Source organism: Apteryx mantelli, chromosome 1, assembly GCF_036417845.1.
Source record: "Apteryx mantelli isolate bAptMan1 chromosome 1, bAptMan1.hap1, whole genome shotgun sequence".
NCBI classification, from domain to species: Eukaryota; Metazoa; Chordata; class Aves; order Apterygiformes; family Apterygidae; genus Apteryx; species Apteryx mantelli.
In genome coordinates this window covers 149148301-149164228 of record NC_089978.1, presented here as the reverse complement: position 1 = coordinate 149164228, position 15928 = coordinate 149148301, and the positions used below count along the sequence as shown (strand labels likewise).

At 44.9% G+C, this 15928-nt stretch overlaps 1 protein-coding gene across 1 annotated transcript in view; it reads left to right on the top strand.

The window, feature by feature from the left end:
* The first annotated feature begins 11982 nt into the window (after positions 1-11982).
* LOC106488616 (cGMP-inhibited 3',5'-cyclic phosphodiesterase 3A-like) overlaps positions 11983-15928 on the top strand; it is a 299848-nt gene continuing 295902 nt past the window's right edge. The window contains exon 1 of the mRNA XM_067306237.1: positions 11983-12507. Within this exon, the coding sequence (XP_067162338.1) occupies positions 11989-12507 (519 nt within the window). The 5' untranslated portion in view covers positions 11983-11988. The remainder of the gene's footprint in view (positions 12508-15928) is intronic.

Sequence of the window (15928 nt, the reverse complement as noted above, 5' to 3'; positions counted from 1 at the left end):
ACTCTGGACACGGCTACAGCACCAGATGTCCCATAGGCAAGGTCCATACCGGCGATGGAAGGGGCCTTTCTCCACACCAAGGCAGGATAGTTATGTAGGTCAGAACTTGCACTATGATCCTTTGGTTATGTTTCATCACATGAAAATAGAAATAAAGAAGGCTGAGCTTTTCATATTAGTGAAAAGTGTGAAATCTTTCAGAACACATTCAAACCAGGTATTAACTTCATACAGTCCCATTTCTGTGCCTGTCACTGCTGCCTCAGCCGGGCATTCTCGTTTGCTCTGAGATGCATTCGTTATTCTAACCTTAAAATGCTGCTCTGTGCAATGTAGTTCAGAGAGATTTCTGTTTTCAATAATACATTTGCCATAACGCTTTTGTTCCTCTTTCAGACCTTTCTGAAATCAGGCACTGCAGTCCACTGACATGTTGACAGTTTTGCATGAATTAATGAAAAAGGAGATGGAAGTGGCTGGCAAAGATTTATTTGTTATTATTAAACTGACCGTGTACCCAAGATGCTATTCTGAAAGGAAAATTAAGTGAAGAAGGAACTGAAAAAAGTGTTTGAAATGTATGATTAAGAATATATTCAATTCTTCGATCTACTATATATAAGGCTACTGCCTTGAGGTAGAAATTCTTGCTCTAAATCATAACTAGGACTGTCTTGCTGGCAGTGCTTAATGTGCTGAGAGGAAATGAAAAGGGATGTTTCCAACACTGGGAAAAAAATAAGTCCAAAGTTAGTTATTTAATAAATAGGAACTACTTTTTTATTTAGTTCCTTTTGCTTAAAAAGAAAATATGAATCATCTGTAATAGGAAATATAAAGATATAAAATGTAAACATACTTGCTGGATATTTTCTTATACATGCACTTTTTCCGGTAAAAAGCTAAAATGCATAATCTAAGCCATCCAAGCATAGAAGTGACACCTAATCTTTTTGAAGCAACTCATTGTGGAATGTGTTACGTTAGTATATTGTATAAGGCTTGAACTCCCTTGACTTGCACACACTCCTTTTTCATACCCATCTTTCCTTTAACACTTCAGCCTTCCCCATACATTTTGTATTTGGCTTTTCACTTGCCTGCTCTGTGGTAATAACCCCAGGCAAACTGCACAACTGCTGCTGACTTCCAACAGCGGAAGCCTGGCACTTAGCAGACAAGGACTGCATGGCACATGCCAGCTCAAACACGGACGCTTCCTTTTTCTGTTTTCCTGCCTTTAGAGGCCAGCCAACCAAAGATGAAATTTCTCCATTCCTGGAACATCTGGCTTTGACTCTCAATACTTGTAATCATCCTCCCGTTCCCAGCTCACTGCAGGTGCAGTGCAGGTTCCCGGAGAACACGGGACTACAGTGGACAAGTTTATCTATAAATCTTTTGTAAATGCTTGCCGTATGATTTAATATACCTTAATATTTCTAGAATTTATGCTGGAAAAGTATCTCATTGATAAAATGTCCGTTGGAATATTACATTATAAGGTTGTGAAACCAAGGACAAAATCTCCAACCTTTAATAAATATAGGGCATTGTATTTCAATCAAACTGTGTTTCAGCATCTTATGCTGCTGCAGACCCTTCACCGTCTACCTCTATATCACTCCTTACTCACTTTTTACCTCTTGTCTCAACACAGGCTTTCATTTCTCAGCAGCTTATTTATCTTCATCCACTGCATCTCCCTCATCAACTGACCAGTTCTTGCCCCCACCACACAGGGTAATCCTGGAAACACACTGAAAGAGGTAGTATGAATGGGAAATGAATTTCATTAAGCTCCACAAAGTTACTGTTAAAAAATTCTTGTGTTCTTGTGCTGATGGGAACAACTGTGTGCATCAGTTCGGATCCGAGGTGGGAATCTGCAGCTCCCTTGATTTTTGCAGTTACACCCATCTGCACTGCGTCTGAATTTTACTCTGTGGTGTGTGATCCTGCAAGTCACTTGAGAACACCTGTGAGTTTCTTGATTTCCCATTAAAATTGCCTCACTGACAGGTGTGAGATTTTGCAGCACTGATGTAATTTCTGTGAATGTTCTGCTAAAATGTGTTACTACACAGGAGTATACAGGCTTAGAAACTGATAAAGTCACTTGTTCCTTCTGGGGGGGATAATGTTTAAGCATATGAAACAACATGATATGAAAACAGGTGTGTTTAGAGCTGGAGCCTGAAAGGAGCCGCTAATGATTTTGTCTTAGATTCAGGTATATGTTCATTGTGCTTAAAAAGAACTGATTAAAAATGTCAAGACTTCAGGATTAAGGAAAGCATTCTCAAAAAGGGCCTGCATGGCTTATGAGTCTTATAACTATCATTATAAGGTATAGCTTTCAGTGAGGCTTAGCCTCCTAAATACCCAAAGGCCAGAATTATTTTATAGATATTTTTGATATCTTAATTTCTCAGTTTAGTCACTGGGGACCAAATCCCCAAGAGGGATCTACAGCGTGAGGGATGCACAAAGCCTGAGAGACAATGAGCAAGGAAGAGTACAGCCCTGCAGCAGCCCAGTAAGGAGGCAACACGCATGGGAGCAGGGAAAAGGGGAAAAGCAAGTCTTGGGGCCTCATCCCTCCTTCAGGTTCTGCTTGTGCATTTTGCATCAAAGAGTCACAGATTAAAAGTCATACCCAATTTTGGGAGCAGAAAGGAGATGCCCTCCTTCCAGGAGGGCTGAAGGAAGGAAGTGGTGGCCTGGATTCAGTTCCCCCTCCTGGCCTGTCCCGCACCTTCAAGGGTCCAGCCTTAACCACTAACCTTTAGGAAAAGCTGTGAAGGGCACTCTTCACCCCTCCCCTCCACATAAAATGGGGCCAATTTACAAAAAATAATTAAGGATTCTTCAGTTCTGAGAGACAGTATGACTCGTTTGTAAAGCACTGATGTGTATCCTATACAGTGTTGAAAAACTCTGTTTCCTTAATCTTTGATGCGTGGCTAGAAATTCCATTCTAAATCAAGAGAAAATAAAATAAATCCCTTCCTCTGAGACGAGGCTTATGCAGCCTTGAACCACGTATAACTCTTGAGCAGGCTGAGGATGCTTTGTAGGCTGTGTGTTTGTTGTGTGGCTAGCAGTGGTGCTGTGAGCTGGTGCAGTGAGTTGTAGAGTAATCTGAATTTCCATCTGTGGGAGAAAGTCTGGGAGCCCAAATGATATTGCGTTGACTTAGGATCTGACTGCATGACTAATCCAGTCGCACCCAGCAATGGACAGGTGGGACTCCTCAGGAGCCATGATCATCTCCTGCCTGTGAACCCCGCTGAGAGCTCCCGCTCTCCTCAGCTTCCAACACGTGTGACACGTATGGTGGCTTTCAGCCATATGGAGGTTTTGGTATGCAGCTCATAGAGGCAAGGAAGCTGGTAAACGTAAAAAGGCAGGGTACTCTCAAGGAAGTAGAGACACCTGGTTCCCAGTCCCTGATCCAATGGTTGGTTTATGTATTTTAAATGCATTTTTCTCTTATATTTAACATTTACATTATAAATCTTAAAATATATAAACCAGGCACTGGAACAGGGACTGGGAGCCAGGTGTCTCTGCCCCTTGGTGAACGTTCCTCCCGCAAGGCTGCAGACTCATACTTGTTGCTTCTGTCTTCTTAGCACAATTAGTTTTTAATTATTTATGAAAAGTGAAATAGACTCATCAGTAAAGCTTGAAAGGTCACCAAAATAGTTCACTATCTTGAAGAATAAGAAGAGAAGAACTTGCTACCCAACCCCCAGTGCCCCATGTTTGGGGACTAGTGATTTTGGGAGCCTGCTACATGTGGTTACCACATGCCTCTGGGACTCAGTTCCTCAGGTGATACAGGCGGAGGAAGGTGCTTGTGGATCCTGCCAGGCGTGAATTAGACACTGAGAGCTCAGCCCTGCTAACACTGCAAACGTGTTGCAAAGTGCCCAGTGCCTAAACATGCCCAGAAGTGAAATATTAGGCAGCTGTTTTAATGCTGGAAGCAGAGGACTGATGACATTAGGCATCTCCAGAATGATAGGGGTAGCTGAAGACTGGGTTTTTGGATGCAGGGACCTTAAGATCAATGATGGTTTTGAAAATCCTATTAAGTAGTATTTACATCTATGGATGCCTAAGTAACTGTGACATTTTGATCTCCAATGAATTTAAGAAACTGAATGTGTGCTTCTTGTGTGTTATTTTAAGACTTTGCCCTTACATTTTGTTTTCACTCTAAAAGCAGTTTCCTAACATGACTCAGAGGGAGACTGTCATTAGTAACTCATTAATGAGCCTTTAACTTTGACTATGTGCATTACATGTCAAGTGAGAATTATTCCAATGAAATGAGTTACTTTTCTGCCTAATCAGTAGGACCCATATTCATTTTTGGCATCCCTTTACTCTGAGAGGTTTGGTCATTTAGCTTGGAATATACTAGTTAAAACTGCTACTTTCAGCCTGCATTTCTGTTTCTCAACTAATTAACCAGAGATGTATTTTGTTTGTCTTACTAGGAAAAGATACCTTGAAAAATCTGTCCCATTTCCTAGGGTGTCTTGTTAAGAGGTTGCGTACACACTTATAAATCACATACCTAGAAAACAAATTATAAAACCTGGTGTACATACACGACTATTTAAAGTAATCATTGTTGTTGCTAACATTTTTGGTACTGTGAGCTCCAGGGCACAAAATCAAATGGAATTGGCAGTGAGTATGGTACCACATGTTAGTAAAAGTCATATGATTTTTCAGGGTCATCTGCCAGGACTGTCACAAAACAGGTTATGTTAAAGAGGCAAGCTGAGCATCAGCTTTGAAATTCCTGTTTGATGAACTTGTGACCTTCTTGTACCTTATGTACAGCATTTTTAAGCATCAGAAACAGAATAGATGAGGAGAGAGTCCAAGTGAATACTTCGATTTCATAGGCCAAGTAGCTGGATACTATTCGGTGAAATGAAAGCCTATGGGAACCAGGGTCCCATCCTGCGAGTATTTACATATCCATTTCATATATGTATACATTTCATTTTGTTGCAATTTGTTGACTTTTGAGCAATTTGTTGACTTAAAATAATCACAGAATCACAGAATCACAGAATCGCTGAGGTTGGAAGGAACCTCTGGAGATCATCTAGTCCAACCCCCCTGCTCAAGCAGGGTCACCTACAGCACATTGTACAGGATCATGTCCAGGTGGGTTTTGACTGTCTCCAGAGAAGGAGACTCCACAACCTCTCTGGGCAACATGTTCCAGTGCTCTGTCACCCTCACAGTGAAGAAGTTTTTCCTCATGTTCAGATGGAGCTTCCTGTGTTTCAGTTTGTGCCCATTGCCTCATGTCCTGTTGCTGGGCACCACTGAAAAGAGTCTGGTCCCATCCTCTCGACACCCTCCCTTTAGATACTTGTACACATTGATAAGATCTCCTCTCAGCCTTCTCTTCTCCAAGCTAAACAGGCCCAGCTCTCTCGGTCTTTCCTCATAAGAGAGATGCTCCAGTCCCCTAATCATCTCTGTAGCCCTTCGCTGGACTTGCTCCAGTAGTGCCACATCCCTCTTGTACTGGGGAGCCCAGAACTGGACGCAGTACTCCAGATGTGGCCTCACCAGGGCTGAGTAGAGGGGGAGGATCACCTCCCTGGACCTGTTGGCAACACTCTTCCTGATGCACCCCAGGAGACCATTGGCCTTCTTGGCCACAAGGGCACATTGCTGCCTCATGCTTAACTTGGTGTCCACCAGCACTCCCAGGTCCTTCTCCGATAATGGATATCGAGAGGTAAGAATATTATTATTATATCTCAGGCGAGGGCCTGAGCTCCAGCACAAGCCAGGGGAGTCCCAGCCAGGCTTCCCACAGCTCCTTCTTGCCCAGCTCTTCTCCCAGCAGCCTGATCCCAGGTCACAGTCGCACTGTGTCAGCACTGGCCTTGAACACAGGCAGCCAAGCCCTTGGGCATGGGGTGCACACAGGTTCCTGACAACAAGGCTGGCTTTTTTGAAGGATTTCTGCCTGCTACAGTGCTGTATGCCTCATTTTCTCATAGCTTTCCTTGCTCTATGACTTGTTTGTATGTCGAAGATAACCATAAAATATGTCTTGTTCCAGGAGAATGTGTTTCTAAGGTACTGTTTGTATACATACGCATAAGCACAAAGATTAATTTTCTGTATACTAGTATCATGTTCAATATCACTGTAAAAAACTATGCAAAAGGTGAACTCTCGGTTGTGATAAAATGGTATCGCTCTTTGAGAACTCACTTCCCTTCATAGGCATCATTGAATGCATTGTATTTCAAATCGCTGTTAAAATTACATGTTAGTTATGAATATCCTGTGACTACATTGCAGTTAAAACTAGATGGAGATTTGTATTTAAAGTAGGGAATAAATCCCTGAATATAGCACTCCCAACCTTGTAAGCAGCTCCCGGGGCCACGTCTGCCTTAGCGTCACTGGGATTCCACCTGAGCACAATACTCCACGTATGTGTTGCCCTTGTATGATCCAGTCATACCCTTTCTTCCCCAAATTTAGAATCTTACTCTTTCATTATAAAACGACCATTCCAGTAACCTAGAAGTAAATCCACTGCTTTCTGAATAATACCTATTTTGAAATATACAGTCTATACTTTCTTAAATGCCTCTAACAAAAGTATCATGGATTTTTGGAGATTGAAAAGCTCACTTTTAGACTTCAGTGAAATCTGAATCACAGCCCACTTTTTAAAATGCATTAATATTTTAATTGTTTTCCTAATATAGTAAGCATAATTCTTTCTAGCAACACCACAATGAAAACCGGTGGAAATTTTCATGAATGAATAAATTTGATTAAGGTATTTGTCATCAAATGGATGTTCTCCACAATGCAGGACTTCATTTATGTTCATTATGTACCTCAGTCATCACTGTTATGAAGAAAACCTTGAAAATGTGAATTAAATGAAGCAGGTGCAGCGCGGGTGTTGTATGCCTGCACACAACCCTCCCCAAAACTTTATTAACTATTTCCCTGCTGAAAATGGTATAAAAATAATCAAATTCGTAGAGTAACTATATTTCAATGCCACATTCACTATCAACATCACTGAATCAGTGACAACTCACGTGATAAAATGTTTTGCTATCTCATGATCTTGATGCTTACTGAGTTACATGACAAATTTATCATTTTCAAAACTTTAAATGGAATTTCATGTGATATTCTTTGTGAAGTGCCACTGAAGTAAGAAAAATACTCATGTTTACAAATAAGCATATTTTTAAGTATGCCAATAGACTCCAATAGACTCGGACAAATTTGTCATACAAATGACACTGGTCATAATCCAAACTTCTGAGGATTTAGATGACTAAAATGGAGGTGGTGTGAATCATTATTCATTAATGTTTGTAAAATGATTTGAGATCCTAACACAGAAAAGTGCCACTAAAGTCCAAAATGTTATCCTATTTTATAGTTTTTAATCACAGTGTTTCACAAAATTAGGCAAACTTAACTTTATTCAGTTCACCCAGTTGAATTATAAAAATATAAATAGAATTATCCAAGTAATTTGTACAAAGTCGTAAGAAGGTGAGAAAAGTTTAATTACAAAGAGGAAAGAAGAGAGAAAAATTATCAAAATGTATGAGTAATCACCTCAAATATAGACCAAGAGTGTTATAGGTGAAATAGGAATAACAAGTCATAAAGGCTGTCTCTTTTTTTTTTTTTCCTTCCCATGGAAACAGGAGGAATTCCTCTCCTTCAGTGTGATTTAGTGTAGAATTTATTTGGTCTCCTCTATTGCTTCTCTACCCCCAGTAGAGTCCTTTATTATTTCAGCTTAATCTTCTCTGTGATTTGGGTGTTTCATTTTGTTGTATTGCTTTTGGGAGGACAGCTAATGTTACCTGCTATGGGGTATGGTGTTGTACATGTTTATTGGGGTTCCCCAGACCAGCTGCAGCCCTTTTCCTGTGACCGAGCAAACCAGCAGTGGTCTGAGACCAGAGCCCTTAGGGATGTGTGGACAAAAGAAAGAAATGTGGCCATCTGATGGGAAGAAGCATGAAACTGAGCTAAACAGTTGTGTTATGAAATCTTCCCTATTTTCCTTAAGAATTGGTTCAGGGAAGCTATTTTCCCCCATTTAGTTGGAGAATCGTGTATTCTGCATTGGTGCTTCATGAAACTGTCCCGTGGGCTGATTAGATGCGAGTACAACGTGCTAGACGTGTAGTTATGGATAAATGACATTTCATCTTCTCCACTAATTTACCATTTAACTTTGGAGAAAAGATGGCTTGCTTTATCGAGAAATGGCAGGATAGCCCATGATTATTAAGGAGGAAGTGATTCTGAGACAGACAATTATGACTTGGGGAATTGTTGCCAGTCCAAAATGCACTTACATCTCTCTTGTTCTTTGTTGCCCAGACTAGTTGTCTCACCACTACTACTGATGCATTTTGGTCAAAGATAGTCACAAACTAAATGGTTAAAACGCCTTTAGATAATCAGTAGATAGATAGGAGAGTTTACTTTGCTTAAATCAGAAAAAATGAAGTACTTTTCATCAACTCCTACATAGTACAGAGCATAGCAAAGTTCAACTCCATAAGAACTGCTCAGCATACAACCTTGGTACAGTGGAAGAATAAATTAGTAGGATTCTGAGCTGTGCTTCTAGGAAATCTGGAAATTATCACATTCATTATTGTTGTTTAGGTTGTTTTTGTGAGCTTTGACTTTCATCTAAAAGGTCTCTGATGTGGAAATTAAGGTATCAGGAAAAAGTAATCAAAATTTGCCTTTGTCTTCTGCAAACTTCAGTGAAGAAAACAGATGGTTTGAGGGGGTCTAGGTCATTCCATGAAAGGCTGGAAAGATGCTGTCTTTGGCTTTGAGCTTCCAGGCTCAGGCAAGAACAGCTACTGCTGGCTCAAGCCCTGACCCTCAGTGAAGCCTCATCCTCATAAATCCCAGCTTGCCAAGTGGGCTCACAGTAACATCGGAGTCCCAGGCAGACAGAGCTCAGAAATGTGTTTCAAACATTTAACATGTTTAAAACACCCTTGAAACAAAACTTCTGTTATAACAGCTACTATAAAGAATACAAGTTCCTTTAAACTGTAAGCCAAAATATGTCTGACTAAAAAGTACTGCTGCTTTTAATCTAAGGTGAATAATTCATGTTTTAGCTGAAGGAAGTAAAGGATATAGAACATTATCTGCTTTGGCCTAGGTAGGTGATAGACATTTAAAGGGGATATGCAGCAAAAAACAAAGGTAGGGAACATTCATTTCTCTACCACTGCTTTTTTATGACTGTATTTAAAGTGTCAACATTTCTGATGTCAGTAAATCTGATTGTAAGGTAACAAAGAGGAGGTAAATTAGGTTTTAGATGAATGCTACTTAGTACAAGGGATTAGGTCAAAGGTCTGATCTATCTAAACTGCAACTGTTGCATGTGTTGTCATGCAGTATTGCAATACCAATTTATTTGCATTCTGTTTTGATGCATCTACAATTACAAATATCTGAGAAACATCTCTTATTTATTAAAAGCTAAAAAGGAATTAGAAATCATGATTATTGCTATCTAGATCCCGATTCTGCCTTTGAGATGTTGATGCTTGGAGTAGCTGGAACCCAGCTATGTTTTCCTAGGTGTATATGGCAACCTGCTGATTGCTGTCTCACTAGAATAAACTCTAAACCTCTCCAGCTGTTCTTAATCTGGACCCTTAACCTTTTAAAAAACACAGAGGCTTTCCATTCCTTAGAGCCAAACTTTGCTAACAGTATCTAGGTTGTTTTCAAACCAAGTTTCAAACATAAAAATGACTAATAAATCTATATTCCATAATAACCAGTCTGCAAAACTATTATTTAAAAACATACTCAGTTTTTATGACCCATTTCTTCTAAAAATCCAAAACATGTTTCACTCATGCTACCATTTCAGATTCTCAGATACTGGATGATAGGCATGATATCCAGATAGATACACCAATAAATATGTAGAGACTATAAATCTGTCTTAAATTAGTGATTTATGTATGTGCATGGGGGAAGAGAGCAGGGAAATTCTGTTTTCTAATCTGTTCATTTCCTGACTCTTAATGTTCCATAACTTCACAGCTGGTGATAATATTTTTCTGTGGTTTGTATTATTATGTGCTAAACACATTACTCTATGCCCTTCACCAGGATCTGTGGCTTTAAGAACTCAGGCCCTGATCCTGCACGGGCTTTTAATCTGCACCTGATTTTACTCATGCAAACAGTAATTTTATGCAACCCAGGGATGTGGGCCTAACTGTGGCAGCCCCTAGCACTCTGCAAATCCCTCCTGAAGGAACCCTCCGGCCTCAGGGTGAGACAGGTTTTGAGAGAGGAAACAGTGGGTTTTGGATAGAGCCACAGTGTAGCAATGGACCAAGACCCCAGGGTCTGCATCCCCCTCCCCAGGATCCCAGGTGTGAAATGGGGATCTTGGGCACCGACTTCCCCCAAAGTGTGGGCTGCAGCCCTGGCTCCGGGATTCTAGTTTGGGCTTCCCATTAAAAACCAACAACAAAAATAGTAATAGCCGTTCATAAACATTCATCTTTCTGACTTTTTTACGGCCTGGTAATTGCCCCCTCCCTGACAGGCGGATTTATGCCTTGGCCGCTAGCGCCTGGTGGCACCGCCGGCTCCTGCGGAGCGGGAGCGGGGGGGGGGCGCGGCGCGACCGGCTCCGGCCCCGGGCGGAGCCGCGGCCCCGGCGCGGAGCGCGGCGCCTCCGGGGCCAACAGGGCCGCGGCAGCCTTGCCCCGGGACTGGCCCCGGCCGGTTTGCAAGTCCCCCCCGCCCCGCGGCTGCCTCCTGCTTGTTTAATTATCCCCTCCTACCCCTTTCCCTCCCTAACACCCCTCCCCCCCGCGCTCTTTTCGGGTTTGTTTTGTTCGGGTTTGGGTTTGCTTCTGGGCTTTCCGCAGCCTCCCCAGTGTGTGTGTGTGTGGGGGGGGACGGACTCGCATCACTTGAATTTTCCGTGCAAAATTCGGGGACTATTCCAGCAGCGTTCAGAAGGGAAACGCTTTCCCTCTCTTTCTCCCCCCCCCTTTTTTTATTTTCCTCTCCTGCTTCCCAAGTAGCCTCCCTCCCTCCTTCAAGTCCCTCCCGCGGATCTTGTCTCTCGCTCTCCGCGGCAGGACGTAGCAACTTCTCCCCCGGCTTCGCTGGCCTTTTATTCTCAGTTTTTCTGGTTCTGTCCTTATTGCCTCCCCGGGGCCCGCAGTGGCCGGGGTGCGGGGGGCACGGCGGGGCCGGGTGGGGACCCCGGGGGCTGCTCCGGCGGCAGCGCCTCGGAGGGAAATGATGGCCTAGAAATTAAGCAGCACTTCTGAGTTGGTACATCTGCCTCCTCCCCCCTGGTTTTACACTATTTAGGATTTCCCCTCGTCTCGCCTTCTTTCCCCCCCCCCTTCCCGTTAGCCCCCCTCCCCCCGAGCCCCAGGCGAGCGCGGAGGGGGGACAGGAGCTCCCCGGCCCGCCGTGTGCGGCGCGGGGCTGTCGGGGCGGCGGCGGGCGCGGCGCTCCGCGGGAGATGCCGGCGCGGCGGCGGGCAGCGCCCCCGGCCCGCCGCCCCCGGCACTGAGCGCGGCCGGGCTCGCTCCGCCGCTCCCCTGCCCCAGCCCCTGCCCGGCTGGGGGGCCGCGCCGGTGCGCGGCGAGGGCTGCCGGGGCCATGGCCGCGGGCGGCGGCGGGGCGGCGCGGCCGCGGGCGGCGGCGGGGGGAAGCTGGCGCTGCCGGAAACTTTGCTGGGCCCTGCGCGCCGGCTCGCTGCCGCTGCTGCTGCTGCTGGCGCTGGCGGCGCGGCTGGTGCGGGGGGAGCCGGGCCGCGAGCCGGCGGCCCGGGACGGCGGCGGGGCGGCGGGGCGGCGGGGCTGGCTGCCCCCCGGCGCCGTGCCCCTGGGGCTGGCCGGCGCCTTCTTCGGCATGGGCCGCTACCTGCTGCGCGGCGGCGTGCGGCCGCGGACGGCGGCGCTGCTGCTGGCCGCCTGCTGCGGGGGGGAAGCGGTGGCGCAGACGGCGCTGGCGGCGGGGGAGGATCACTTGCTCTCCTTCAGCGCCACGGGGGTGGTGCTGAGCTGCCTGGCCGCCGTGACATGGCTGGTGCTGAGGCTGAGGCAGGGCGCCCTCATGCTCGCCGTGACTAGCGCGGCGCGGACCACGTCGCTCGTGTCCCTGGAGCGGGTGCGGGCGTGCTGGCGGCCCTACCTGGCGTACCTGCTGGGGCTGCTGGGCATCGTGCTGGCCGGCTGCGCCGACCGGCTCTGGCCGCCGCGCGGGGCCGCCCCGCCCGCCGCGCCCCCCGCCGCGCCCCCGGCCGCCGACGCAGCCCCGGCGCTGAGGAGGAGGCGGCGGCGGTCCAGCTCCGTGGTCGCCGCCGAGATGTCGGGCTGCGGCAGCAAGAGCCACCGCCGGACCTCGCTGCCCTGCATCCCGCGCGAGCAGGTAGGGCGCGGGCACCGGCGCCGCCGGGCACGGAGGGGGGGACAGGGAGGGAAGGGGCCGCCGCCAAACTTCGCCGGCTCGCAAAAACTTTGCCGCCCCGGCGGGGCGGACGGGGCGCGCCGCCGGCCCGCAGCGCTGCCGCCGCCGGGCCGGGCCGGGCCGGCCGGGGGCGCTTCCCGCGGCACTGGGAGCCCCGGGGCGGCCGCGGCCCGCAGCGCTGGGAGCCGGCGCGCTGCCGGCTGGGCGCGAGGTGCCCCGGTGCACGCCGTGGGGCAAAACCCCGAGTCTTTTTCCTTTCCTTTCCTTTCCTTTCCTTTCCTTTCCTTTCCTTTCCTTTCCTTTCCTTTCCTTTCCGTTTTTTTCTCTTTTTCTTTCTAATAGCCATCATTGAGGCTTGCATTTCTGAAGCCTGGCGGAAAGTCGAGGCGGAGGGTGCGCGCCCGGTTTGCGGAGCTGGTGGGGAGCGCGCCTTCACGGCACAGGCTCGAGATTTCCCAGCATCACTGACAAGCCCTGTTTTTTTTTTTTGTTTGTTTGTTTGGTTGGTTGGTTTTGTTTTTTAAACCTGTAGTTTTTCGGAAAGGTGGCTCGACCCTGTTAAACTAACTTTAATGTTTAAAGGTGTGTGTTTTGGGAGGGGAACCAAGCAGCTCGCCCTCGGTGGGAGAAGACTCTTATCAGCGCGATAGCGTGTCCTCTGAGGCGGCCTGGAGCGGAGCCGCGCTCATCTTTGCACTTTGCCTCCACAGGGCCGTTTCTGTGCGTGTAATCAATAGCTTTCACGTTGCTGCTGTTGTGGGAGTGGATACTAGGTACACGCGCTTTATCTCAACTTTGTTGCCTTTGAGAGGCCGTGATTGGAATGGATGAGTGAAAACTTAGTTACCAGCGATGCCTTCTTTTAAATGCGCACCTAAGAAAAATGAAGCAAGCAAACATTACTGTCCTGCCTGCCTGCCTGCTGCAGTCCAACTTAGTTCAACGGGGAGCTTAGTTCAACGCCTGAAGTGTTTTCTGAGTTTTCTGAGATTTAAGGTTGCCCCACAAAAAAATTATTTGATGGATCGTGTGTATCTGAGCATACTGAAAGTCAGCGCAGCACTCGCTTAGTGGTGGAAAGGGAAACCTGGGGGAAAATAAATGGCAATGGGTATTAAGTTTCCTTTTTCAATGAGTATTAAAAATGACTCTGTGAACGGTGATCAGCTGAAGCGTATTGCAGTATACCAAAGGTTTTCTTTCAGGTCACTTGCTGGATAAGCAGTTAAGTATTTTCTAAGTAATGGCATCTAACCATATGGTGTGGGTGGCTAGTTTGTTTCTGGAAATGGTTTGATTACATCCCTTTGTGGTTGGTTATGACATTTTCTAGAAGAGGGCCTGACAACCTTACATACTTGAGGCTTACTTTACAACAAATGCACTTATTTATTTAACATTTTTGTTTAGATAAAATAAATATTTACCATAGTGTCCAGGCAAATACAGTGTGAAAAAATAGAAAGCTGACTCAGTTCTGGCTTTATTATGGACTGAGAGAGAAGGGTGTAAGAATAATTTGTAAACACAATATCTAAGGCAAGAAATTAAAACTGTTTATACTTACTTGATGACGCTAGACATTTCTGGTGGTTTCTTACAATAATCATTTGTAACTTGTTAAACTTTTTTCCACTTGCTCTGGCACTTCAAATAAAAGCAATTTTCTAGTTAACATGTTTAAATGTAATCGTTTGGAGGTAGCGCTCTTTGGTTTGCAATCACTTCCTTCTCTTTTCTTATGAAGGCAACTCAATTGTCTGTATATACTGGGATATTAATCTGGTGATGGATAATAAGGTAGATTCCCCCCCCCCCGGACCACCACCAGTGTTTTTTTTAGGGACAGTGGTTCAGTTTGCCCTGAGCAGTTCCCGCTTCTAAATTGTGGATCTGGATTAGAGTGAATTGGCGACTGTTCAGTTTACCAACTGCAGGATTTTGGCAAATTTCTTTCCTTTGTTCTCATTTAATATTAATCAATAGCAAGATCTGGTATTGCTTGCGTCACCGTATGATTAGAAATGGATGACGACTTTCTAGCTTGGGGAGATTTTTTTTGTCTTGCTTTTTAGCAAATTGTGGCTGTGTGCATGCGAACTTCCCTGTCTTCCCTCTCTACAAGCTGTCCTTTCGAATAAATGTTGGCAACAAAGAAAAGTAGAAAACCTGAAACAAAACCCTGTAAGGATCTTGAAGAAACGCTAGGAAAAGTGGGACTCTCTTACCTGACAGCAAACAAAGTTTGTGTTTATAGCAAAAATTACCTCCCTGTAGACTTAAAGAAACCATAGGTAAATGTTTCTCTTTTGGACAGTTTTTAAATATAACATGTTAAATATAGAGAAGAGGACTTTATAGACAAAACCGGTTCTTCTCTCACCCTGTATTTTAAAAAACACACCCTGAATGTTTCTGGTCCAAAAGATAGCTTTTTAGTATGTCTGAGAGCTGCCAATACTTTTCATCGGGAGATGAATCTACTTTATTGCTTTGAAGTATATGCTCTCAATTAGTGAATAACATTAGAAGAAGTTCTTAAAGATGTTTCCTATTGCCTCTCATGTAGTCTTTCCTATTTCTGAACAGTCAGCAATTAAGCTTTCTTTTTTCCATAGCATGGCTCCCTTCTTATCTGTTTATATTAATATGAGATTCTACAGAAGTTGGAATTTCTGATTTTTTTTTTTAATTAAACACACTTATTTTGGTTATAATCTGTTTTTTCTTCCCCTACTAGAATACAAAATTATGAAATTGAATGTATTTGGCCTTGTGATCTAAAGGACATGTAGATCTATCAGGAATTGTAAAGTAACGTCACAAACAGAGGTATTAACATATTCAAAATTAAAAGAATACTTCTGTTTCCCACTACTAGTGGGAATAGCTGAAAATGTGCATATCACTAAATTATTCCTTCTGTAGAAATGTCTCATCTTGGTTGGTAATCAGTTCCAAAAAGAATTCCCAAAGAAAATCTGTTTTATTAAAAAATATACCCAGATATAAACTTCTTTTATTCCTAAAAGTGTTCTTTACTGGTTTTTAACCTTAATTCTATTTTGGGGGTGCTAATTTTTGTGTATGTTTCATCTCTCTCTCTGTCTGTCTCAACTTCAGCAAGTTCTTTGACTTAAAAGCTTCGAACTTGGCATGTATGTAGTCCTTACTGAGAAGTGTGTGCTTTGTCACAGCCTGATCCTGCTCAGAGCTGAGTGTTGTCTTCCTGGGATTTCATCAATGCCAGCTGAGGATGCTCTGCTCCTTGAGGGCTCTCTCACCCAGTTTTGAAAGAGGCTGTGGAGAGAAATTGTGAATGGATGGATGAGAGAGGCAATGAATGAATGAACAAATACTTTTTTTTTTTCCTTCCTGCTGC